The sequence below is a fragment of the Nanorana parkeri genome, unplaced genomic scaffold (genome assembly GCF_000935625.1).
Source record: "Nanorana parkeri isolate BGI_ZX_2015 unplaced genomic scaffold, ASM93562v1 scaffold489, whole genome shotgun sequence".
Taxonomy (NCBI): Eukaryota; Metazoa; Chordata; class Amphibia; order Anura; family Dicroglossidae; genus Nanorana; species Nanorana parkeri.
The window spans coordinates 1,004,217-1,030,781 of record NW_017306757.1 but is presented as its reverse complement, the minus strand read 5'-3'; the positions used below and the strand labels follow the sequence as shown (position 1 = coordinate 1,030,781).

General features: G+C 39.9%; 1 protein-coding gene across 1 annotated transcript in view; it reads left to right on the top strand.

Annotated features, from left to right (window-relative positions):
• LOC108790634 (tyrosine-protein phosphatase non-receptor type 11-like) overlaps positions 1–21,123 on the top strand; it is a 123,401-nt gene extending 102,278 nt beyond the window's left edge. The window contains exons 5-16 of the mRNA XM_018560941.1: positions 662–781; positions 1,709–1,822; positions 2,286–2,382; positions 4,215–4,294; positions 8,405–8,560; positions 12,028–12,159; positions 14,153–14,307; positions 14,402–14,469; positions 15,807–15,958; positions 18,057–18,157; positions 19,479–19,600; positions 20,800–21,123. Coding sequence (XP_018416443.1) covers positions 662–781; positions 1,709–1,822; positions 2,286–2,382; positions 4,215–4,294; positions 8,405–8,560; positions 12,028–12,159; positions 14,153–14,307; positions 14,402–14,469; positions 15,807–15,958; positions 18,057–18,157; positions 19,479–19,563 — 1,260 coding nt within the window. The 3' untranslated portion in view covers positions 19,564–19,600; positions 20,800–21,123. The remainder of the gene's footprint in view (positions 1–661; positions 782–1,708; positions 1,823–2,285; positions 2,383–4,214; positions 4,295–8,404; positions 8,561–12,027; positions 12,160–14,152; positions 14,308–14,401; positions 14,470–15,806; positions 15,959–18,056; positions 18,158–19,478; positions 19,601–20,799) is intronic.
• The last annotated feature ends 5,442 nt before the right edge of the window (positions 21,124–26,565 follow it).

The window sequence follows — 26,565 nt, the reverse complement described above, 5'->3', positions numbered from 1 at the left end:
TATATATATATATATATACTGTGTTTCCCTGAAAATAAGACACTGTCTTATTTTATTTTTTTGGCTCACAAAAACACACTAGGTCTTATTTTTGGGGTAGGTCTTATTTTTTATTTTTTTTTAATGTACAACAATCCAAAATGAATACAAATCCCAATTAAATAATCTAAAATGGCAAAGTTAACAATAGGGTGATCAGGGCAATCAGGGATGCCGTACCTTTCCAAGAGCAATTTGGTAACCAATCGCTGGCCAGAATGAGCGAAGCGCGCTTTCACTATCAATTTCTCACAGGCGGAGTGCATTTGGTATCACTCCGCCTGTGACAGAAGCTGGAGCTATAGGGGAGGCATCGGCTCTGCTCCCTCCGCTGCCGCCTCGCTTCCTCTACCACTAGCTTCGTTGGCACCGCCAATTCTCTCCCGCGGCTCTTTAAGTTTCCCCTTATGCCACCATAAGGCCCTGGGAAAGGTCACAACTAGGTCCTATTTTCGGGGTAGGTCTTATATTTTAGCAATTCCCAAAAATAATACTAGGTCTTATTTTCGGGTAGGTCTTATTTTCAGGGAAACGGTATGTATGTATGTATGTATGTATGTATGTGTGTGTATATATATATATATATACTTTTTATTACATTACCATTACCCTTTTTTTCCAGCCGGATGGTAAATATGACGTGGGAGGGGGAGAACGCTTTGATACACTGACCGATCTGCTGGAGCACTACAAGAAGAACCCAATGGTGGAAAGGTCAGGAGCTGTGGTGCATCTTAAGCAGGTAAAAAACTCACAATCATATGCTGCAGTCATTCTAAATTCATATATTTTGTTTTAAACAGTAGCCACCTGGAATGTGATTGGTTAGTGTGGGTACGCATGCACTCCCACCACCACCCTCCTGCCCAGCCAAGTACCTTAATTTCACATAATATAAATGAAGCCTTAATTCCTCATTGTGTAAAGGATTACTTCTCCAAACTCCCACAGCATCAGCCTCTTGACAAATGCTTAAACCTTGGGCATACAATCTCCATTATCCAAAATGAATGTAAAGCAAATATATAAGCTTGATCTTTTAAAATTAAATGTCTAACTCCGTAGATTCAGAAATGTACGTAGCTAAAGTATGTAAACCTTTCAGAGAATGGCTCACTTTGTTGACTAATAGTGACAGTGAACAGTTGGGTGGAGACATGGCCAAACTTGCTTTTACATAAAAATTGACATAGCCTTACCCTGCAGCTTACCTACATGTGTGCCAACAGCAATGGCACTGAACAACTGCGGAAGTTTTCTCCTTTTCCATTGATTTATCTGCTTTGGCAGAGTAGGGCGCCTGTAACATCGGATATTTGAATCTGTGATGGGTTCAGCTCCTTAAGGGCCAGGCCACCTCTGCTTTGTATGGCTGACAGACTGGACCAAGCACTGGAAATCCTGCACATATTTACCTTCCTAATACTGATACACGAGGCCTAGAGTTATTATATTCTGAAGGATTAAACTGAGAAAACATGTGAAAATATCCCATACATACAATATTCTGGTTGCCCAAATACAATCTTCACTACAGTTAAGGGTTTTATTAAGACAGATGTACGTTTACTGCTTAGTAATTTTGGGGGTTCATTGATATCCAATTGCCCCTTCGTTGACCCTGATTACGTTTTTGGTTGTGTAATTCATAACTTGTATTTGCTTTCAGCCATTCAATGCAACGCGAATCAGTGCAGCCAACATAGATACTCGAGTTCGAGAGCTGAACAAAATGGCTGACAACACGGAGAAGGCCAAGCAAGGATTCTGGGAGGAGTTTGAGGTACTTTTTATATTGCCCTAAACTGTAAACTGTGCCTTATTTATTATGTAGGAAGATCAGTGTAAAAGCCATGACCCTAGTTTGCTTTTTTTTTTAAGTTGTGAAAGTCAGAAATCTGTATATACAATGAGATGGATGATTTTTTTTTTGTACTGCTCTCCAGATCTGCCATTTGGAATAAATAATTTAAACCAGAATAAAAACTGTTCTAGCTATGAGATGTCAGAGAGCTATAAATATAATGTAAAAAGTGCTAAAATACCTGACACACATAAGAGAATAGCTTGAACGAATGCACAGAAGATTGTTAAATTCCAGGGCTATATATGTTATGTGGGTCGGATGGCTGTGTTTGGTAGACCAAGTAGCAGGTGAACCTTGCATATTGTTCCTTTAATAACTGTGCATATAGATCTTTTGTTTTTGCTGTGCCTTGTGATTTTTCCTATGCCTTTTACTTCAGATGCTGCAGCAGCAAGAATGTAAACTACTCTATCCAAGAAAGGAAGGACAAAGGCCAGAGAACAAGTGCAAGAACAGATACAAAAACATTTTGCCTTGTAAGTATGATGATGTACCTCTGCTGGAGCTCAGTAGGGAATAAAGCATGTTAGAAGTCTGTTCAAGTTACGTCCTCTTCCACCGACCAATTTATCCAGACCTGTGTTTTGAAAAGCTTGGACAGCTGCTGTGAAGTAATGAAACATACTTGTTATAGCCTCAAAAGGGACCTGTCACATATAACAAAAGATCAGTGCTGTCTGAGTGTATAACTAAACAAAAATGGCAACCGCACAATTTATAACTAGCCTTGAGAGCAAGGTGCACATGGAAGGGCTTACAACAATAGAAAAAACAAAAATTCCCAGCACACTTACCGGCCAGCCTTCAACAAAACAAATTACACTGTCCAACAATACGTGATAAAAACAGAGGTTTTAGTTGCACAACTTTTGCAAAATATGTGGAAGCCGCACTGCCTTGTCAAGGCTCCTCCATGTAGCGTGGTCCTAACTCTAATCTATGAGAGCCTCCATCTTGGAGCATATATAGCAGTAGATAAATTGAATGCAGGTATGCCTGGAGGTGCTCCACTCCTCCTTAAAGACACAGGGACGCACTGGAGTCCCAAAACATATGCTGGAGCCTCCAGTGCCTCCTTACATCAAATACAGCCAAGCTAAACAAAAATGGTGCATGTGCGCAGAGCGACATCCTGGACGGTTATATTTAAGGAAGGCCAGATGAATTTGTATTTGCACCTTTTGCCCTGACCAGTGTTTTTGTTGCTCGATACTGTTCGGCTAATTGGATGCCAGGTTTGGGGTAAACCTATTTAGCTCAGTATTGTTGAGATTATAGGGAATTTGCTTTCACTCTCTGATTATCTAATATTAGCCTGATACAAATTGTAACACTTAATGGTTTCTGTATATTGGATCAGTCTAAAACCCTATAGACATTTGGCTTAAAATAGAACTGTACTCTATGATCATATATTGTCACGATTAGTAAGCTCAACTGGGACAAACACTTTATTGGGACAGCATCTAACTCCTTAGGTTATGGTGCAGTGGAATGGCTTGATTTGATGAGTACACTATAACTGTGGGACTATATTATGGACTATCTCTAGACCTCTTGGGATCCCCTATTGTCCCTGGGTCAGAAGGTACTTGATACCTGGCGGTGGAGGATACAGTGCCCCCAGATATACATACAAATTATCAAGCACAATAAAGTCTAAAGAAGCAGATTTCACTCTTCGAAACGCACGTTTATCGTTGTGATACATTATTCACCTTCATCGAATATCCATAGGATCAGACAATCTATGACGACACTGTGAACCTTGGTCTCTGTATAGATAGAAGGTTGATTTGGCATTGGTGTAATTGTGCTAAGTTATACATGTTGGTGCACTTTTTTTGCAATAAAATGTATATATCTGGTAAGGGTTAAGTGCTCATTTTGCTTAGGGACCTAAAATAACAGATGTACAGTACTCACCTGAACAATGATCCCGGCTGGCTCTAGACCACTCCCCTCAGCCTGTCTCCTCCTCCGGCAATGGAATCCCCCTTGGGCGTCTTCACGTCCTATACACTGTATAGGATGTGATGACTCATTGGAACTTAGACCACCGGAGCAACGGGGGGAGTGAGCCTGAAGGGATAGGTCTAGGTGCCAGCCAGGATAATGGTTCGGGTGAGTATATCTCTTGTTATTTTAGCTCCCGAGGTAAAACGAGATCTTAACCCTTGCAGTGCAGGGGTAGCCCCACTGCAAGGGTTAAGCTTTTATATTCCCAGAGTTCTCCTTTAAATGGTAGATTACATCTGTGTTTTTGAAACAAAAAATAAGCAGTGCCTTTTTATATCTTTGTGCATAGTTGACACTACGAGGGTGGCATTGAGAAACACGGATGAGAGCCTTCCTGGGTCAGATTACATCAATGCAAACTACATCAAGGTAATGTGTGAAATGTTGAATACTGTTAATGATCAATTTAAGAGGAATTGAAGCTAAGCTGTAGATGTAGCCGGAAGGGACATAATTGGAATGCAGATGTCAGAATGAGGTGATGATGTAATGAAAATATTAAACCCTCATGACACTGGGAACTTCACGTGTAAACTGAATCTGAAATCAATGGCAGTGTTATCAATGGCAGCTTATAAGATTCCCTATGAGGCAGCACCATGCAGCTTTGGATAGTTTCTATTTTGCTCTCAGCAGGGATGAATCCAATATTGGATGAATGAAATCAAACTTTGTAGATTTCTTTGCCACGGGAGTCTCTTGAGACTTACCCAGGTGATTATTCAGTCTCTGTACATGTAACGTTATGGCCCTTTTAAGAAACTTTATCAGTTGATATAAGAACATCTTTGTTGTTTCATACTCCAAACAGCAAGTTTTGTAAATATGAGATGACCAGGCTATCAGGGCCTGACATTGTATTGGCACATGGATCTCATGTTAAAGGTGGTATATTGGTTAGAAGTAATCAGAAACACGTTGTTTTTTTTCGTAATCTGTCGTTTATTGAACAAAAGTAAATTCTGACATATAAAGTGATCGTTAAGGTCTGCACGCAGGCAGCCAGCAATTCAACATCAATTATAAAATGTACATTGTAACAATAGCATCGACACCGCAGGCGAGAAAGCATGTATCAAGGCACAGTGACATATCAATGTGTTTCGGTCTCATCAACCTGGTGCGACCGTGTCACTTCTGCGAGTAACATACTGCGACATATCTGTTGTAGATTCATATATTAACAAACTCTAGGTTGCGACCATGTTTGGGGAACTGTTCCTCGAATTAAACAAAGGCAATGCCCTCCAAACGGGACCCACTCCAATAAATTCTGGGTGTACCTATGAAACGTAAAGGCATACAAAACTGGAAACTCTGACCTCCTCACATGGTAGCAACTCACCAATTGACTATTAGTAGCTCACAAAGTCATTCAGTACATGATCCACTAGGGATACAGAACTAGAAAAGTTAGAAGTATTAGCAAGTTTTAAAAAAAGGAGGAAGAAAGTATGTAAAGTATAGGAAGGAAGGCACTCTTGCCAACCCCCGTGTCTCCCCCGGGGTGCGATTTAAAGATCAGGTAGCCCCAGACAGGACGATCAGCTTACATTGGTCCAGAGCATGTGGCGCCCATTCAAGGAGCCGCACCTAAAGGCCTCAATCGGGACTCATGATCTGCAGGTATGGGTCAGTAGTGGTGTAGTGTGTCCACGCTCTCCAGGTGTCCCGAAATCTCTCCTCAGTATTGTGGACAGTGGCCATGAGATCTTCCAACTGGTGAATCTCATTGACCTTTGAGAACCAAAGGCGCAGTGATGGAGCTTGGGTCGACCTCCAGAGGGCCGGGACGCACGCTTTGTCAGCATTAAGTAGGTGGATTGACAGAGATGCCTTATACTTGCGTCGCGACAAGCTGGTCATGTGTAGTAAAAAGACCTCCGGACTCACCAATCTGTTGATGATGTCTCCCACCTCAGTCTAAAAAACCTAGTCAGGGACGGGCAGCTTGGTGACCACATCTCCAGCACACTGCTGCGATGGAAGGGTTCATTTTGTTGAGGACGTGTGGAACCCTATACCACCTGGAAAGGATCTTATATCCCTGCTCTTGAAATCTGTTGGCTATCGAGCATTTAAGTGTAAAATGAACCATCATATCCCGCTGCCGAGGGGTAAATGAAGTATCCAGTTCAGGTCAGAGATAATGCATGTCGGACTGGTACCCCCTTCCCACAGACATCCTCAAATGGAGTCAATGGCCTGTCGATTTGCACCGAGGCGGGGATTGCCATCAAAAAGTGTCTGAGTTGATAAGCAGACGAGACATCTAGGGGGGTTCCACCAAGGATTGGATCTCGGGTACTCCCATCCACCCTCCCCTCGCTCTAAAATTCTGAACCCGGAACATATTGATACCGCTCAGACTGTGCAAGCGTCTGTTCTCCATGCCAACTGGAAAATCCGGATCACCTATCACTGGGATGAGCGGGGAAGGGAACGAAGAAATCAAAGAGGAGCGAAACTGCGTCCTCGCTATCTTGAGGGTAGCTCCAATCGTGGGATGTTGAGAACAGAAAGCTGGTATGGGGCCTGAGAGCCACGGGAGTCCTGACAGCGGGGCAATGTTCAGTTCCATGCGCACCCATTGTTTATGCGTAGAGTGGCAGCACCAGTCCACAACTCTGTTCAGGTGCGCCGCTCTATGATAAAGAGTCACGTCGGGGAGTCCAATCCCCCCAGATGATTTAGGCATGGTAAGGAGGCGCCTGCTGATTCTGGGGGCCCCATTCGCCCACACGTACAACAGGAACATGCGGCGAAGGCGAGAGAAGAAAGTTAGAAACACCTTTTGAAGCTGAAGAAACTTATGGCATTAGGTACAGAAATTATCCAGAATGTTACATAACACAAATGATTCGCTCTGTTGGCGGCTGTGTGGAGAGGCTGGTACTCATGCACACATCTGGTGGGAGTGCCCTAAGATTAGACCATATTGGGAAATGGTGATAGATACTATTAGGCAAATATGTGATTATACAGCTACCCTTGGATCCCTGGACATGCTTATTTCACCTCACAGCAGACTCAGCTAGGGGGTACAAGAGATCTCTACTACCCCATATGTTGAACGCAGCTAAATCATTGATCCCGAGATATTGGGGAACAGCTGAAATCCCCTCTATCTCGGAATGGTTTGTAAAACTGGATTCAACCAGGTTGATGGTTGAGCTAGTGATGATGAAACAAGATAAATATGCATTATTTCTTAAAATATGGTGAAAGTGGCAAGAATTCAAAGCATCAGAGGTATACTGCCCTTTTGCAAATTAAAAAAAAAGGGAACGATTAACGAATAAGGAATATTAGTCAACCATATGGAATAGGAAAACATAAAGGGAGCAAGAATAGCAAGAGATGCCATAGAAAAGAAGATATAGTAGATAAATAGTGCAAATAGATGCAAATAGTAGAGCCTTGGGGGGAGGGGGGAGGGATGTACATGTTATTAGTAGTAGGGTTGAGAGAGGTAACTTATTGATATGTCCCAGGTGGGCCAGATAGGTATAAACCTAGAATAGGAGAGGTGGAGCAGGGGAGGACTCATAGAGAGGTATAAGGACGGGCACAGATAGGGTATAGAGAGGGAAGGGGAGGAGGGAGTAAAGGGTAGAGGATTAGATGCATAGGGAACACGAAAGAATGGGGGGATTTGTTAAGATATATAAATAAGGAGGATTTGGACAAACAGGATAATTCCCACGTACAATACACAGACACTAAGAGAGGATACGCAAGGGATATACTGCACTTTAGCAATATTTATATAGAAGTAGATATGGGACACAGCATTATATAATGAATTAGATAAATACATTAAATTATAATATTATATATATATTATATCTTATATTAGAATAGGAATTAAAATGTTCACATTCACGAAATGTATGGTTATCATTAAATGGGATTGTAACTCAACTCAGCACTAAGGGAGTAGAGACTAGATGGGAGGGGGAAGGGGGCAGAAAGATAAAGGGAGTCCTCCCACAAGGGTCTAGCCTAGGAGGAAGGAATGAAGATCCCCCGTTGGGATCCCAGGGGTCCCGAAAGTAGCCGAAAGGGATGATTGTTAGAGTGTTATGTGTTAAATGTAGAGGTATGTAAGAGATGGGAGCATATAAAATGTGTATGACAAAGTTGTTAACTTTTACATGTCAAAACTGAATAAAGACTAAATAAATAAAACTTAATAAACAAAAAATTAATTATCCAGAATGCAGAGTGTTTGTATGTTTTTGTAAAAGCAAAATATAATTTAAAACTGTTGCAAGGGCAGGAATGGTAGGTAAATGCAATAAATTGTACGATGGTCATGGAAGCAACCCTTTTCTTGGGCTTGGGAGCAATGGGCAGTGCTTCTCGGCACCATATCATTACTTGTTATCAATATTTGGTGCCTGCAAAATAGCAGCATTCCTATACAACATTGCCTATTCTTTCTTTATTATTTGCTATCATTTTGTCTCTCCACAGACTGCTCTGGATGATTCCCGGGACAACCGGCCCTTCAAAGTCTACATAGCCACACAGGGTTGTCTACAAAACACAGTTTGTGATTTTTGGTCCATGGTATATCAAGAGAACACGCATGTCATTGTCATGACAACCAAAGAGATGGAGAGGTCCAGGGTACGATTTTTGTTTGTCCATGCTTTTCTGTAGGCCACCACAACCTGTGGAAATTAGCTGCTTAGTTCATCCAATAATAGGATCTGAATACCTGCAGAGACGTGTTTTAGTTCTGCACCCCCTAGGCCAATTTACAACTGGCCTAGGGGGCGCAGAACTAAAATACTGTTAATTTTATTACTGGTGATTTATTAATTCTGCTTCCACATCTACTCCAAATATTAACAGCTTTGTTTCAAATCTGACCTGCTTGGCAGTAGTTGAGGACTGGAGTTCAAAATTACTGACACAGGCTGCAATCATCCTCCGCCACTTGTCTTTGGCCACCTCAACACTTTGTGTACAAAGTGTATAATATATTGTATCAACAGGAAAGACATTTAGCTTCCTTGTTTCTGCTTGTGTTCTTACAGAGTAGTGAAATTAGGAGCAGCCTTCTCAACCCTCTCCCCCCCATAATTGAATTATAAGATTAAAACATCCATCCTTGTCTGCTTGCTCATACAGACCTGTAAGGGTTTTCAATTAAACATTGGGTAAAGGAAGTCTGCAAGCGAGAAGGCAGGGCTGCTTTCTTATTAGAAAGCCAAGAGTTGTCTGGTTCCTACTGTTATGAAAGCATTTTTTTCTAAATGTTTGTAGAATGATATTATACACATAATCAAATATATATAAATAATTAGTTTATAAAAGTTTAAACATTATTAAAATTGACCAAAAACATAACTTTGCCTTTTTAGATGTACCTTCTTTTGGTGAACAAATATTTCCGATTTGTTTCTATTAGTTAGTGGATTTGATTAATACACATGGACGCTTCCCAGCTGTGTGCCTCTTTTTGTGCCATTCCTCTCTTCTCAATGAGAGTTCCCGCAGTGGGACATGTACTGTGTGTATAGTGGTGAGGGGGCATTTATAGGATGTGCAGCACAAAAGAAATCCCGGAACCCATCTGCCAGGAAACATAGATCTGTTTCTAGTTCTAAAACTGAGGTCTCCCTTTCATACACTAGCAGTATGGCGACAGCTGAGATAAAATAAAACCTTTCTTTTCCTTCATCTGTCGTGAATGCTTCTCTATTGTCCTGGAAGAAACTGATGCTATCCCAAAATAATACAGTCAGCTTTATTGAACATTTTGACATATTACAATAAAGAGGTAGACCCCCATATCTCGGTAGACTCCCATATCATGTCTTGATTTCCATAAGAGGAGGTTTCATTCACATTGTGGTAGAGGTGAAGAATTTATGTGAATTGCAATATTAAATGTTTCTGTCTATTGGATAATTTTACTTCTAAAACTATATGCTTCTATAAAAGAAGCAGGCATGTGTAAATTGCATTTGATATCCCTGAGAAAAAAAGTGTTTCCAAGGTTTTTTTGGCTGCCGACCAGTACCAGGACAAAGTCCTTTAGCACCCAAGGCAAAAAAGCTCCAAGTGTGCAATTGCCCCTGCATAAGTTGTGAACTACTTCAGCTGCATAGGTTGCTGGTCCTGATTTTTTTGCACCCCCTTCCTCCTGAAACATCCAAGGCAGCGGCCTCTTCTCCCTACCCCTTAACGCGCCACCTGAACACAGCTGTGGAGGCTGGGCATGGGACCTCTATTAGGGATGCACCGATACTAGTATCTGCATCGGCGCCGATATTGAGTATTTGGGCGAGAACTCCATGCTACCGGAAGTACCGGTATAAGTTCTCAGTATCTGTGAGTGCTGAATTATAAATATCGGTACTCCATACTGAAAATCCGGTATCTGTGCATCCCTAATCTCTATTATAAAAGAGGTACGATGTCCTTTTAGACAACAGTCACATCTCGCTGTTAGCCAGAAGAAGCCTGGAGCTGGTGATAGGAGGGTGGCATTTTGTTGCAGCTTAAGTGATTGGACATATAGAAAGGTTTTGAGTAGATTAGTGTTAAATTAGACTTTGAGTTCCCTTTAAAATACCCCTATAGCAATCTATTAATGCCCAAAAGAACTCATTATGAGTATGTAATTTGAATGATGCTTTAAGGTTTTGCTGGGCTTAAAGGAGAACTATGGGGTTAAGGCTTTTCCCCATAGTTCTCCTAAGGGGAACGGGAGGACTCAAACTAGCGTCACCCTAGGCTCAGTATACGCTGAGACGCCGCAGCTGAAGTGGATCCCGACAATTATGCCAGGATCCGCCAAGCTGCGTGACTGACAGCTGGCTCTGCCTATCTAGAGGCAGAGCCAGCTGTACCCACCCCCGTCCGTTCCGCCAGTCAGCGCTGGTGGATCGGAGCGGGGAGAGGGGAATCCAGCCCCTCCCCTGTCATGGCAGAGAGCCGTGAGCGAACGCAGGAATGTGTTAGCTCACCTCCCGATCTGCTGAGCCGACCTGTGACAGTCTCATTGTCACAGGTCGGCTAGAACTATGAGGTGAGTGAAAAGCACTCACCTCATAGTTCTCCTTTTAATGCACACCTGTCATAAAAAGATGATTAGACATTACTTGTATCGGGTTGTAAAGAGAAGATACATTTAGATCTTACAATCCACTATCCCTATTTTGTTGTTGGGTGTATCCATCTTAGAAAGCTGTCTGTGCCACAACCTGAAATTGATTTTTGTTTTCTTAAGAGGCTTGTATTTCTAACAGCCGTCCCAGGACTTTTACGCATTTGCAGTAGTGTGATATGCCGTTTCTCACAGGTAGAGCAGTACATACATTGAAGGGACATAGTGTACATTGCTTGACTCACGTAAATCTGAGACAGTGCAGCTTCTGATCAGTGTTTACTAGCAATTTAAAATGTGATGTCAGGCAAAACTTTTTAAATGTTTTTATGTCTTCATACCTTAGTTGTTATGTAATTGCTTGAAACTGACTTGAAAGCCAGTTAAGGCCTTGTTCACACCAAATGCAGACCAGATCCGGTCAGGTTTCTGCACACGCAGTGTAGTGGGTTGTGCCGCGTTTTAGACGCGTTTTGGATGTGTTTTTGATGCGTTTAGGGCCGTTTTTGGTTAAAAAAAAAAATATATATATTTTTTTTAAGTTTAACATGGGCTTTCAGGCACTTGCATGCGTTTTTGCATTTTAGATGCGTTTTGATGCGTTCCAGACTAGATCCCGAGCAGGTAAAATAGGGCTTGCCACATTTTTTTCATCCGGTCTGGATCTGCACGCTGCGATGTGAACTGGAGGTCAAAATACCATAGGAATACATTGGACGCAGTTTTGATCCGGTCTGCACCTGCTCTGGTCCGGATCTGCTCCGCGCTTGGTGTGAACAAGGCCTTGTTCAGTAAACTAAAGAAACCAGAGTACATTTTTACTACTGCTGGCAACCGTAAATGGAAATCTGATTGCCATGAATTACTTATCGGATTACTCCCAGCTGGTTAATAGTTCAATAAGAAATAATTAGGTGCACCGGAACCCGAAAATCTCATAAGCATCTAAAACATCTTTTTTTCATTTACCTTCCAGAAAAAATGTTTTCGTTATTGGCCAGAAGAGAGCTGCACTAAGGAATATGGCTGTATCAGCGTGTCCAGCCTTGCCATCCATCTAGAAAAAGATTACATCCTACGAGAGCTGCAGATTTCCCTTACAGACCAGGTAAGAGGATACATCAGCTGGCGGCAATATTTGTACTGTGTCTTTGCTGTCCTGTAACCAGCAATTACCATTTTCTGGTGGTGTTCCTTAAGTGATCTGTCTATCCATCTTCTGCCATCTTTTTTTCTTATGCTTACTGCTCCATCCCTAATTTTTGTAAATACTAGAGAGGTTTAGAAGAGGGATAAAGAAATCAAGCGTTTACAAGAGTTTTAGTAAGCGATTTACAACTATTATGTGAAGTATTTTTGGCTTTCTCTGGGGTTTTTTTTTTTTGTTTTTTTTTTAAATGGTAACAATAAATAATAAACATAAAGGAGATAACCCGTATAGAACATACTAAGTAGATCACCTATATAAAACACTATGTTTAGATTAATTTAGTTTACTCATTTGTATTGAGATTGTAGTCTATCACGGGAGCAAGCTTCCAGAAGGACAGTGTCAGGACGAATTCATAGATGATTTAAGGCTCTACAGCCAAGAAATACAAAAATAAACTACAGTTTTTATGGTTTATCTCCTGAGTTTAGTGCCACTTTAACTTAAAATGGGTATAATTATCCTGGTGTGTTAGTGAATTGAGCCTAATATATAAATTACCAGAGGCTTCTATACACCAAACAAAATGGACTGTAGAGCCAAAGGAAATCTCACAGCTCCAATTCCTTAGCCACCATCAGGACTCCCCAGGTGCTGGTCTAATAGGTGCATCTCCACCTTGGGATCGAATAGTATATGAACAGACCGCACTATCCAGAGAATTCCAATACTTCAGACTTGATTGAAATTCACAGCAAATCCAGTATAACAATGAATACAAGTATATAAAGCCGCAAATACCAGCACCGCAAACCCCCAACCAGCTACAACCTCTCGCATGTTTCACCCGTAGGCTTATTTATAGAGGTACAGAACAAGAAACAGAGTGGACTGTTTGCATGTGCAAATTAAGTATGATGTACAGGAGATCACTATATGCTAAACAGTACAGACTGTATACACGTAATCTATTATATACTAGAGATTAATATATACAGTATTTAATAAGCCTAAATTATATATAATACAGCAGAGATTACCATTTTGTGCAGATAACGCATAAGCATACTAGTGATCTACTTTTATTATACAGAATATGACACATACACATATTGTCCTTTAAACATCAATTTACACAAAGTGCTGGCTTATCCAGCATGAAAGCTCGGATTCACACATTGCGAACTGAAATTTCTACTTGTGTCAATTGTTTTGCACTTTCCAGAAATATTTGCACATAATGACTGGTTTTAAATATGGTGTTTTGACACTTGTGTCAACGTCCACGGCTTATTTTCTATCATAGAGAGTGACGGTTTCTCTGTAGCAGCGCTCACCCATATGTAATTGGATAATAAACATATCCTTGTCCGCTTCTTGTCGGCATAAGAGCTGTCAAGCAGATCAGAGGGCTCGAAATCTGCTGCCAACATTACATCGCCAAGACAATGCTGTAATTACCACTGCAGTCGAGTGAAGAGCTCTGCATTTCAATGCATTGTATCTTTTTATGTGTCCGCTGTTTCTTGGATGCTCAGAATGAACCCTTTATATTTGCGTTTGCCCTTTCTGTCAGAGTTATGCAAATAATTAAGTGTTTGTAACATGAGCTAAAGGTACCCTCCAATCAAAACAGGAAATGAAACGCTGATATGCATGTACTGTATTAACACAGCCTTCCTACTTAAGACTTCAAATTTACTTCTGGGCCATCTTTAAAATGAACCTAAACTGAAAATGTTATTATAGGGAACATCAAGAATGTTACTGGATTAGTAATCCAGTGAAGTACAGAAAGGCAGTCTTATCACTTCTTGGAATAGACAATATGTGTACTTATAATGAGAAATAAAAAACATTTAGAAAAATGGGAGCTTTGCAGGGAACTTGGAGTTTCTGTCTTGCTGGTGTGATATATTTATATAGCAATGCTCTTCTTTCTCTGTTACAGGATGAGCCTCCAAGACACATTTGGCATTATCAGTACTTGAGCTGGCCAGACCATGGAGTCCCAAATGAACCAGGGGGAGTACTGAGCTTTTTGGAAGAGATCAATGCAGCTCAGCAGTCTAGTCCACAGTCTGGACCTATAGTGGTACACTGCAGGTATTTCATTCTATGGGGAGGCAGAAAGCACTACTCCTCCACCTCTTAAATACCTGACACATACAATAGCTATTTTTATTATGCTCTCTTTCAGTGCTGGCATTGGACGCACTGGTACAATCATAGTGATAGACATTCTGGTGGATACAATTAACAGGCAAGGTAAAGACCCAGCTCTATATTACAGTTTTATGTTTCTTTTTGTGTTTAAGACCACTTCTATCCCAGTTTTGTTTCTTAGATTGTTTGGCGAAGAATTACAACTTCTGTCAAATTTTCATCAGCATCTGTATCACTATACATCTCAATACAAATAAGTCAACTAAACGAGAGATTGTAGTCTATCACAGGAGCGAGCTTGGAGCCGTGGCTACTTTAAAACACACACAGGGATCATGGAGAACAAAATTAGCCACCCTCCAGAAGGAAGGACAGTGTCAGCCTGGATTTAGAGATTTAGAGATGATTTGAGGATCTACAGCCGAGTGATGCACAAATAAGATACATTTTTGTTAATAGTTAAGGTACTTAAATGCATTTTTAAGGTTTACCTCTTGAGTGGAGCATCACTTTATATGCATGAAAATGCATCAAGGTCACTGTCTGAAATGCATATCAGTCTAAAGCCCACAAAACAAGCTCTAACCCTTATAGCATACCTGTGCTTTGCCGTAATGTCCCCTCCCCAGCAACACATACTCACTTTACATTTAATTTGCTTCTCAGCTGCTCCAGGAGCAAGAAAAGAAAGCCCCACATAAGCTCCAAGTCACCGAAATCATACTTTCCTCCATACTTGAAAATATTAGGTATTTTTCTTAGCTATGTGTGGCTGAACAGAGTGGGAGGGAAGCAAATTAAAGGTGATCATGTGCTAATTAGGAGCGATCGGGGAATGAAAGCAAACCAGATTAATTGCCCTGCATGGACAAAGTTCAGGGTTGCTTCAAGATTATTTTATATTTTACATGAGCAGTATTTAGAAACACTCAATATTGTTATTTTTCCTATGTTAACCTCCATCTAAATGTATTATTTCATGTGGGGAAGAGGTAACAGATTTTTTTTCTCTATGTGACTCTTTTGTGGAGATTTCCCCCACTTCCTGTCCCTGTGAAATGAACGTGGTGCATGTGTCACAGGGTCAGAATGGCACAGATGGCAATTAAAAACATTTGTCAGGAGTTCTAATGCTTCTTCACTGTGCTAAATTGTGTTTTTGTCTGTGTCCCTGTTGAACAGATTTCCAATCACTTCTGTCCTGGCAGGATGTAAGGGAACCTCCCGAAGGGACATAGAAAGTAGTTCCAATGTTTCCCTGCTCTATCCAAAACTAAATAAGTTTTGGCTGGAATTGGACTTTAAATTGTAAGCAGGCTAGCCTTATGATTCAGCTCCAGTTGTTATAATTTGTTACAATTATGTCTTGTGCAGTCTTTGATATAAAGTCTTGCCAAAATGACATTTCAAAGATATCACAAACAATATGACCCACACAGGTTTGGATTGCGACATTGACGTCCCAAAGACCATCCAGATGGTGAGGCAACAGCGCTCGGGTATGGTACAGACAGAGGCCCAATATAAATTCATCTATATGGCTGTACAGAAATATATTGAGTCCAGGAAGAAATATGCGGAAGATGAACAGGTGAGTAGATGCCATTCCCACTTCAGCAGTAGCAGTAGATATTACTGTAGCAGTAACATTTGATTTAACTGTTTTGCCAATAGAAGTAATAACCAGTAAACTTACTTTGTGGTTCCAGCAATGACCTGCAAAATAAAGTCAATAAATAAGTGTAAGGAATGGCATCATTTTATGTGCAACATAGCTTTTATTATCACTAAAATAAGCAGCAAAGTATTTTAAAGGCTATGAATGTGTGTTATAAAGACATAAGTATTTACTATAGCTAGGAGACCTACACATGGCCAAAGATGTGAGGAGTGGGGTTTGGAGGTTTTGCTTATTATATTCAAATATTGATTGTCCTGCTTTTAATAAACTGCAAGTTTTAAAAGCAAATAGATACAAAGATCCCATGCCAAGGGCACCATTTGTTTTTGTGCTTAGCAGTTTTTTGTTGGCTTGCTGCAGGTGGTTTCTATTTAAGCTGAACTCCAGGTAAAATAATAAATGCACCGGGGCTTCCCTCCAACATAAGGGTTAAATGCTTGTTTAGGGGGAACATAAAAAGCAACTATAATTCACATTTTCCTCGCCCCTGCAGGCTTCCTCCCAGCTGCATGGTCGGTCCCTTGAAAATTCCTTCTCTTTGCTGCCCCATCGGTCGCAGTCACTCTGCTGTAATCACGTATAAAGCAGGGCTCACCCAAAACTTAAAACGTCAGAGATAGGAGAAGAGTACCAGCTTCTGAGGGAGTCAGGGATAAGGGGTGTGTGTGTGTATATATATATATCTATATATAGATATATATATAATGTGTATATTATACCGTGTATATGTAACATATACTGTATATATTTATTTTTGTTTCCCTCCACCTTGGACAAAACAAGCATATCACCCTTGCAGTCCAGTGGAAGCCTCACTGCAAGGGTCATGTTTTTTTTTTATTTTTCCCTGTGTTCAGCTTAAAGATTATACTGTTGAAAGTGAATCTTTGGCCAGGCTAAGTAGATGGAATAAAGAATTTACATATTCATAAAAAGGATTTCAACTTTAATTTAAAAACATTGCGTGCAGGTGTATTTTTTTGGTAGGAGAGACCCTTCCCTTCCTGCTAACATCTTTTTAAAATTGTACACTGACTTCCGCTCAGTGTACAATTCCAGCATCTTTCACATGTAAGAGTTGAGTGTCAGGATGATGTGACTCCCTTGTACCAGAGTTACATAATCAATTCTTCAAGGTAGAAGATGCTGGACCCAAAAGATGGCAGTGTGCCACCGGGGAGAGATGTGGCTGGAGGTAAATCTCAAATGAAGTTGCTGCAGTGACCTCTACACCCACGTCTTGCAGTCTAGTGCATGCAGGGTTCAGAACCTCCAGCAGATGACAGCAGGACAACAGAAGGTGCAAACAGGCTGCACCAAGATGGCGCATCCACAAGATGGCACATAATCGGAAACAGGTTCAGGATGGGTTGTGACCGCATAAGCTTGGATGCCCCAGGTTCACTTTAAAGCTGCTTATTGGTTGGTTATTCACACTTGATCCAAGCCACGGCTGGTACAGGTTTAGCCATCGCTTTTGTTCGGAATGGGATGGGGAGGAGAAAAGCCGTGGTTTGACCTGGTTGGTGGAATTACTTTACACAATACAGTGAAAATAATAACCCAAAAAATGCTTTAGGCTGGATTCACATGTATGCATACACCCAGGCGTATTTTTTTATTAAAATCAAAGGAAATACATCAAAGATATGTAAAGTGCATTGTCATGCATCTTTAATGTGTGTTGCAATGCACTTTGTATTGAATGTCAACACACGTTAAAGCACATCATGATGCACATTGAGACACATCTTAACGTATGCGTTGAGATACGTTATGATGAATTTTCATCGATTTTCAATGGAAAAGGCAACAAGCAAAAGCACAAGGTGTGAGTTTAGCCTTGGTGTCAACCCTGTTTGATATACCGTATAGTCTGCGCTCTCATCTGCCAATTTGAGTATTAAAATATCTTGCTCCCATATCAATGATGTGGATGATGAAATAAAGAATTCACCAAAGTTTATTTTTAAACTTCCTTATTTCTATAATGCCTATGTGTTTGAAGAGGGGAAAGACAAACGAGCGAGAGTACACGAACATTCAGTATCCACCTGTGGAAAAGATTAAACCGAAAACGCCATCTGCTGCAGCTCCCTGCCAAGCACGGTATGTAATGATCTGTCTGTCTGTCTATCTCTCTATAGATTGATCGATCTATCAAGCCATCTATCTGTCTATCTATCTCTATTGATCTATTTATTTATCTATTTATCTATCTCCCTTTATTCATTTGATCTGTGTAATCTATCTGCCTGACAAACTATCAGTGTAACTGATTTATTTGATCTGTCTTTGTCTAAGCTGAGGAACATTTATGAAAACTGTCTTGTTTGTGGTTATTTGTCATTTCTTTTAGTTTTAATGCAATTTAAGGACAAATGTATTTTTTGTACGTATTTTTAGATACATTTGCTGCTATGAAAATAAACACATCTACAGGTGCTCTTTCACACTTTGCTAAATAAGTGCACAACAAACAAAGGAAGTGGACAGTCACTATTTGGCCACACGATCACAGAGTATAAAAATGGATGCTTTGGTTGCAAAACACACAAAGGTTAATTCTAACATTTACACACAAAATGCGCATACAAACTGTTGATTTGCATATTTATTTTTATAATCCTGCCTACATAAAATATATTTTAGTGCTTTTTAATTATGACATGGGCTATTACAGGGGTACAGGTACTCCTAGAATGAGATCCTAATAGGTTGGACTTGATGGACTAATGTCTTTATTCAACCTCAAATACTATGTAACTATGACATAAGTCCATTTATTGATGTTTTTATCAGCCTTGTGTTTAGTTTTTTGCACTTGTTTCTTATACATACTGATAAAATAAAAACTATCCCTTAAAGTAGATCTCCAGGCAAAGCCTATTTATTTGTTTTGTGTACAGACGGTAACGGATAGAACCTCCACAGGGCTGTTATTACTGTTTGTGTCCCTTTTGGCCAAATTCTCCCACATTTACTAAGGGAGTCTCTCCAGCAGGGTAGAGGCTTTTTTTTCTGAATTAGAATGGGGCGATGTTAAAACTTCAGGTAAATCTTATTCCTTTCTGCGTCCCTATTGTAGACACGAGGAGACATGACAGGAAGTTAATCTCCCTTGTAGGATACAAGCAGTTAACAACAAACTGATGAAGCCTTTCCATTAATAAGGAGCTATTTTACTCCAGAGTTCATTAATCTATTTGAGTCCATCATTTCATATTAAACAGCATTTTGAACCCTGAGGAAGGAGGCATTATATAGCACCCAAAATGTGTTATCTTGTATGACCTAATTGAACCTATCTAACTCTTTCCCATTCAGTCCCAAAAAAGTTTTGGTTGGAGTTCTACTTACATGAATTAATGTACTTTTCCTTCTTTTCTCATTTTGTAAAGTTTTATGTTCCTCTCTGTGTTATTGGCAGGGTTAGTGAAGATTCCTCCTGTGTCTATCAGAATCTGAACATTAGAAGCACACATGTGTCAAGCACTAGCAGTTCTGGAAGATAATCCTTGCCATTTGTACAGACGCACAGTTCCTGAAAGAGTAAGAGCTTCCTTCCAATGAACATTGCCTGCCATGTATGGATGTCTGGGGAATCAGATGTAGTTAGAGCACAGAGATGTTTTGGGGGACAGATATAGAGCATTTTCCTTTGGAACATATTTTGAGTCATGATTATAATATTTAGCTTAAAGAAATATTTTATGTGATTTTTTTTTTTTTTTTTTTACATGCTTGCTGTACCCTGTTTAACTTGGCATTACATTCATTTCCATGTGTAGATACTCAGTTTATCAGTTGGAGTTAGCCAGCCTCCTAATTAAAGAAACATATCTGTGAAGTATGTGGGGCTACTATTGCTGACCTCCTATTAAGAATATGCTGATTGTGTTGTTGCCATGCTGATAGACTGACTTCATAGGATAGCATTTCACTTCCTGAATACTAGTTCCAGGTCAGTGACTTAGAAAAAGCAGAGATAGCCAGGCAACTAGCTTTTCCAAAGAAGGTCACCAATGGCAGCCTGCATGGTTCTCGTAATAGGTTTCCTTAAGGTAATGTTTTTACATTTGAATTGCAAAGAGAGTGTATTTGTTTATCACTGTCCTGAGAATGGAGGGAGAAGGGCTCATCGGTATTAGCTGGCAGTCCCCCTTAAGAACATACGTTTTAAATGAAGAACCTCTTAAAAAGTGGATATCACTCCTTACAGGTTCTTCTCAGATTATTATGTCAGGGCTATAATACCACTGACTGACATATAGCAGAACTCTGCAAGGATATAGAACCCCTTGTAATCCTAGGGCAATTTAATTAAACCTATCATGATAGTAAAAGCAGAGCTGACATTGCGGACTAGAGAAGCCACAAGATGAGCATGACCGCCTAAAAACAGAATAAGTAAGGCAGCTGACATATTTCCATTACAACAAGTTTACTGTAAATACCCTATTAATATTTGGTGATATAGACTAAGTATATGAAAGAGTCCTAGAAATATGAAGCTGATTACATTGTAGAATCTAGAGATACATTATAACGTTGCATATCTGAATCTGCCTTGTCAGTACTACTCCTCTTTGTACTAATTCAGGATTGTCCGTTGTGATTTGTACGATGGAAAGGTCATCTTTTATCCTTCTCAGTAGGCGGCATACCTAAACTTTCATGATTGTGAATATAGTGGATGTCCAATGTAGAGCACATGAGCTGACACTTTGTTCTTTTATTACCTTTTGTAGGACGGCACCCTTAGTCTCCCAATTCCTGGGCACGGCTGCCTGGAGTTGTCCCCAGTTCTGCAGCTTACCCCTGACCTGCCGCCGAGCCAGCTACGGAAGGGGGTCGACAAGTGTGAAAGAGGCGTGAGCTTGATGCACCTGCAATGGAGAGCACACCTATCGTAACTTATTACAAAAGAACAATCTTTATTTGCCTCAGTTGGTTTGGCATAGTATTTATTTAAGTGCCTCAGAAAAAGCAACTGAGTTTTAAAGCCTTTTATTTGTTACTTTTGTTTTGTTTTACTCTTTTTGTTTTGTAAAAATGTGTAAATAAAAAAATATGTAAAAAAAAAGATTATTTTTCTTGTTATAGCAGTAAGTTTTTCTTTCTGAATGTACTTCACTTGTGTTATTGGAATATAAAAAAGGATGCTACTGCAGACTGAGGTATAAAGGAATCAAGAGTGATGTGTAAAAGGTAGTGTACAGCAAGAGGAGATGGATGTGATTTCATGGCAACCAGCCAATAGCTATAACAGCCTGCCCTGCAGTATCCCTTACAAAGATTTGGCTACTGAAGCCTTTTATCTCCTGTAAAGAATGGTCACTAGCAAAGGTGAACCCCATTCCTAGATTGGATAATAAGTGGTGCATAGTGATATTGGGATCAGTTAACTACGCTTTAATCATTGTTTGCCACGATGACCATTATTTTCAGCAATGCAAGCCAATGAAGATTGAATTGAACACATCTGTGAAGGTACTTATTCATCCAGGTCATGGTAAATCTGTAAAAAATAAATCCAGGCAACTGGACTTCATGTATTTTTCTTGAAGCCATTTCGCTGGTCATCCGTCTAGCTTTCTCAATTCAACATGCACAAGATTCTGAATTACGAAAACTAGTCGGATCACCCATACCGCTGCTTTATAAATGGAACACAAAGCTATGTGTGAGCCTCGGGAAGTGTCTAGTATTTTATCCACTTGGGGAATGAGTAGTTTTAGGTATAGGTACATTTTAAAGTAGTTCAGTCAAAATACACATTTGAATTGTCAAAGGATTTGTGGTTCTGTTTAGCCAGTCTTATACTATACATAACCACTTGGGTTCCCAGGCCTTTTTCTCCTCAAATCAGTTCCAGATTTTTTTTCTCTTGTTTGTATCAAAAGTGTCTCCTTTCTGCACATTATACCCTTAAAGTTTTGTAGTCATCCATGCCATAATATGCATTGGGTTGTGTTTTTGGGTCTTTTTTCCGGACAAACAGGGCTTTAATTTGGTATTACATTTGGATAAATCTGTTTTTATTTCCTTTTGGGTTTTATTTGGGAATAAATAATGAAAAAAAAATGAGAAAGGAAAAAAATTAATTTTCCTTTCATTTTCCCCAACACAATGTTTATGTAATTTGCACATCAGTCTGGACATGGTGTGAACCCAGTTCGCCTGAGTTCACCAAAGCCTGCTCAAAGCTGTGACTGCCACACCCCCATCCTGGCCCGATCAGTTGTGCTGGGGATGCCACATGCTCCTATGTGACATGTAGCTGCAGGGCAGGGAATGCACCTGCCACTAGTGATTTGGCTGGGAGGGGGGTGTTGGGATCTCGGCTTTGAGTGTGCTTCGGAACCCAGGCTCATCACTACTGATAATCTACTCAGGATCTAGAAGTGGTTGGCAGAAGGATCCTGCACAGGAAAAAAACCAAATGAAATGTTTGGAATATAACATGGGTGCAAAAATTGAAAAAAGGGCCTCAGTCATGAAGGGGATAAAGTGCTTTCATTGACATAGACACGTAATTGTCCGTTCAGCTCATAGATGCATAAAATTCTGAATGCAGAGAAAATTATTTTACTATTCTCTCTACCTTTCACTCAGTGGAAGATCTTGAATCTCTGACCAATGGGATGAGAAAGGGGGGGTAGCTTTCATATTTCAATAAGTATGGTTGTGATATGTATTTTATTTCCTGTATTACATGCTTTAAGTTGAATGTGTTTATGATAAAAAGTTTAACAAAACCAACCAAGCGACAAGTATTTTATAAAATGTTATAATTTATTCAACAGTTTGCAATTGCATATCTGTCATATTAATAAAATACTGTGTAACTCTGTTTTACTATGTACAGTACATCGCATAGTCATGGCAAGTGATCCACATTTCCAATCAAGTGCTATATTAGGGCAACAAAACAGGAGTAACCAGTCAATAAATATTTATCACCTATCTATATACATATAAATATATATCACCTTATCTGTTATCGGAGTTCTGAGCCTTTGTAAAACAAACATTTGGTAAGATAGAGGATAAGTGCACTTTAAACAAAAAAAAAACAATAATTTATTTATGTAATGCCAAAACTTTTGATTTAGTTTCATGGTAGGAATGGGTAACACTCCTATCAGATTATTTTTTATTTGCTTGCGTCTCATCGAGAGGTTTATTTCCTGTCCTGGAACGCCACAAGAAATGAGAAGAAATCTTTCCAAAGTGGAAAATTGCCATCCTGGAGTGTTGGCACAGTTGTCCTCATTGAAGGATTTTCCCTCTGCTCTTGTTTTGGGGTCATCTCTAAAATACTGGAACTTCCCTCACTTTCTGTCTTTGTGACAATGGTCAGCAGGACTAATAGAATGGCGAATCTTCCCAATTGAAACACAGACATCAATATAAACTTGACAAATGTTCATACCCTTCCCTATACTACCTAAAACTAAAAGAAAATTGCAATCACATACAGTTTAATATAGCCAGGCAAGTATACCCTTGTACCAGTTATTCCATTCTGTTCCTGTCCTTGAGAGTTATCATCAAGGGTTCAGTCAGCTGAATATTCTGTGTTGATCTGGGCTCTGTGCCTGAGAAGTTACATCAAATAAAGCTTTTTGGGATTGCTTTAGATGTGTATGCTTCTAAATGCTTTCTCAGAATTGGCTGGTAGAGGTCATATGGGATAGTCTCTGCTTAAAGTAAACCTGTTATAATAGATTTAAGGGAACTGTCTTTTTTTTTTTTATAACTTGCTAGCTCCCTGGCTGTGATACCCATAGCTTCACTATTTTGTGGCTCATTGACCATAAAATAGAATGCAGTGGGCTCTTTAAGCAGGCTGTACATCAGTGACTTAGTAAGTAGTGAAACCATAGGGTCAGGGAACTTGCAGAATAAAGGCTTCAGTGGCAGACCTGCTATTTTCATGACAGATTTGCTGCGATGAAGATCCCTTTTTTTTTTTAAGCTCTTCCACTTTTCTGTACACATACTTCCAGAAATTGAACTAAAGATGTGTGCTGTATACAAATAATCACTTTATGGCTCTTGGCATGGAATCAACTTGGTAAAAGGAACATCATAACATTTTTTTAGGTGCACTTATCCTTACTAAAGCTGACCTGTCATCCAAAGTGGTGGAGAGCATCAAGGGCAAAATCAATGTGCTGTCCATCTTTTCACTTGGAGTTTTTGACACTACTCAACTGAGGAATATTTTGTCACTAGCTACTGGAAAAAGAGTACGCTTCCTATGTGGTCAACCTATAAAATGGATTCTCTAATGCATTAACGGGTGCGCTTTAATATTTAAGATATCAATGCGCTTTTATCATGATCAGCCAATCTGTGTGTTTTGTTCAGTTTAGTGTTAGTTAAATAAATAAATACATGTTTTGTGATCTATTTAAATAGAACTTGTAGTGAGGAAGTAGGCATGCTTTCATTGTTGACCTCCCTTTCCTAAAATGCTATTCCCCTGGCTTATCCAGCGCCATTGGCTCAGCACCTTCCAATGAACTGACCTGGAACAAGTATGCCGATAAGGAGCTGTTCCCTTCACTGACTTTTCTGGTTTGTATGTTTGTTCCGGGTCAGTGTCTCAAAGTATCGATGGTAAAGATGGGCAACCAGCATTTCCAGAAAGGTGTCCGCAATGACCTTCCATGTTTGTCTCAATACAGTTTCATTTTAAATTTGTTACATATGAATAAGAACTTAAAACTGCTTGAGATGATGAGTGCCTCAATTTCGATGCTTGTTCACTGGTCTTTGATGCCGCATTGCCGTATGACAAATCAGAACCTACACATGTGAAAACGGGCCCACAGCAATTTTTAACTCCAGATATAATTTTTCCAGTGCAGTTTGGGAAGTTCAACTGTAGACAATACTTGTGCCCGCATCGTCTCAATGTTTCATACATGATCCCATTTGCACATGGTTTAAGTTATTAATACACCTCCTGGCAATCTGTGATCACTTCCTGTTAGTAAAAATGTGTTCATCTAACAATATGGCTGCCTGAACTCTGACAGGCTGATTACACAGTAGTTAACCAAACTGAAAAAAAATCCAGTAATAAAAAAAGACTAGGGCCATGGAATCATTTTTTTTTATATTGCCACTAAACACTCCAGCCTTTTAGAACCACAACCCCTTGTTCTAAACCTCATATGCTCCGCATTGCACTTTTAATGCATTCAATGGCATTAAATGTTTGTTTACAGCTCTATTAGGGCTGATTCAAGATTGCAGTGGAACCTGGCATTTTAGAAGCATAAAAATCCAATCCCACACCTTAATGATTTTCATCTATTCACCCGGTTAAACGGTTATTTGTAGCAAATCAACGCCACCACGTTTCTCCAATGCTGTATGCCAGTTTTATGAGGCACTTAGGACCAAGGATTTTTATTTCCTGTAGCAGCATATACATTAAGACAAGCTTTGGCGGAACAGACAAGTGATTTTGTTTTGCCGCGCATTAGACACGGGGTTATGGGAGAAATTGTAGAGAGCAAGTAGAATTATTGAACTGTTATTATAAAAGGCTGCTGGCGCACAGTATTAATAATCCTTTGTAATGGAGGTAAAAATTGTTCTTGGTTTTTCTAAACAAATTTCTACATGTACATATGTTCACATTTTTCTGAAAAGTGCGATTAAGTGCTGAATTGTACCAGGCATCACTCCTGTGCAGGATTACATCAGGCATGTCAAACTCAGATAAAACATTGAGCTGAATTGAGAGAACTAAATCTTCTAGATGGCGACATTATGCCTACTGAGGGCCGCACCTAGTTTAATCCGGGAAATATAATGGCACTTCTGAACTTGACAATATAGTAAAAATTGGAAGTTACAATATTTATTCTCAGTAAAGGTGACATATTACACCTCCTGAAGTATTTAGCTGCACAATTATGTAAAAGTATAACTAGAGAACAGCCGGAGGCCAATTCCTTTGTTTTTAATCCTTCAATCACTGAGGGCTGCAGAGAAGGAGCGAGAGGGCCCCGTGCAGTCTATAAAACCAGTTTGACATGCCTGGTCTACATGAAAATAAGATTTTGCCACAACTGCCATTCGCTTTTTGAACACTGCTGAAAACCTTTTCTTGCATGTAGTGCTCATAAGGTTTTAGGTTTCCTCAGGTACATAACTGTCATATAATACTGTATTTTTGAACTGTAGGCCTGTGTCAACATAGTCCACTCGCATCCACGTTTCCAAGTAGCACTCTATAACACAACGGCAACATCCTGTGCCTGCAAGCTTGCCACACTTTCTGCCTATCAAATGGAGCGTGTTAACATCCATGTTATAACAGTTAGTTTGTCTCAGAATAGACCTGAATGCAGAGTTTTATCCTCTGAGGAATGGACGTAGAAGGCAATGAAACAGATGGGCAATTCAGTGGGTGTCCTGTACATCCAAGCTCCACAGTAAGTAGAGTCTGCTCCTCAGTGCTGTTAACTTTAGTCCACTAGACTCTTCAC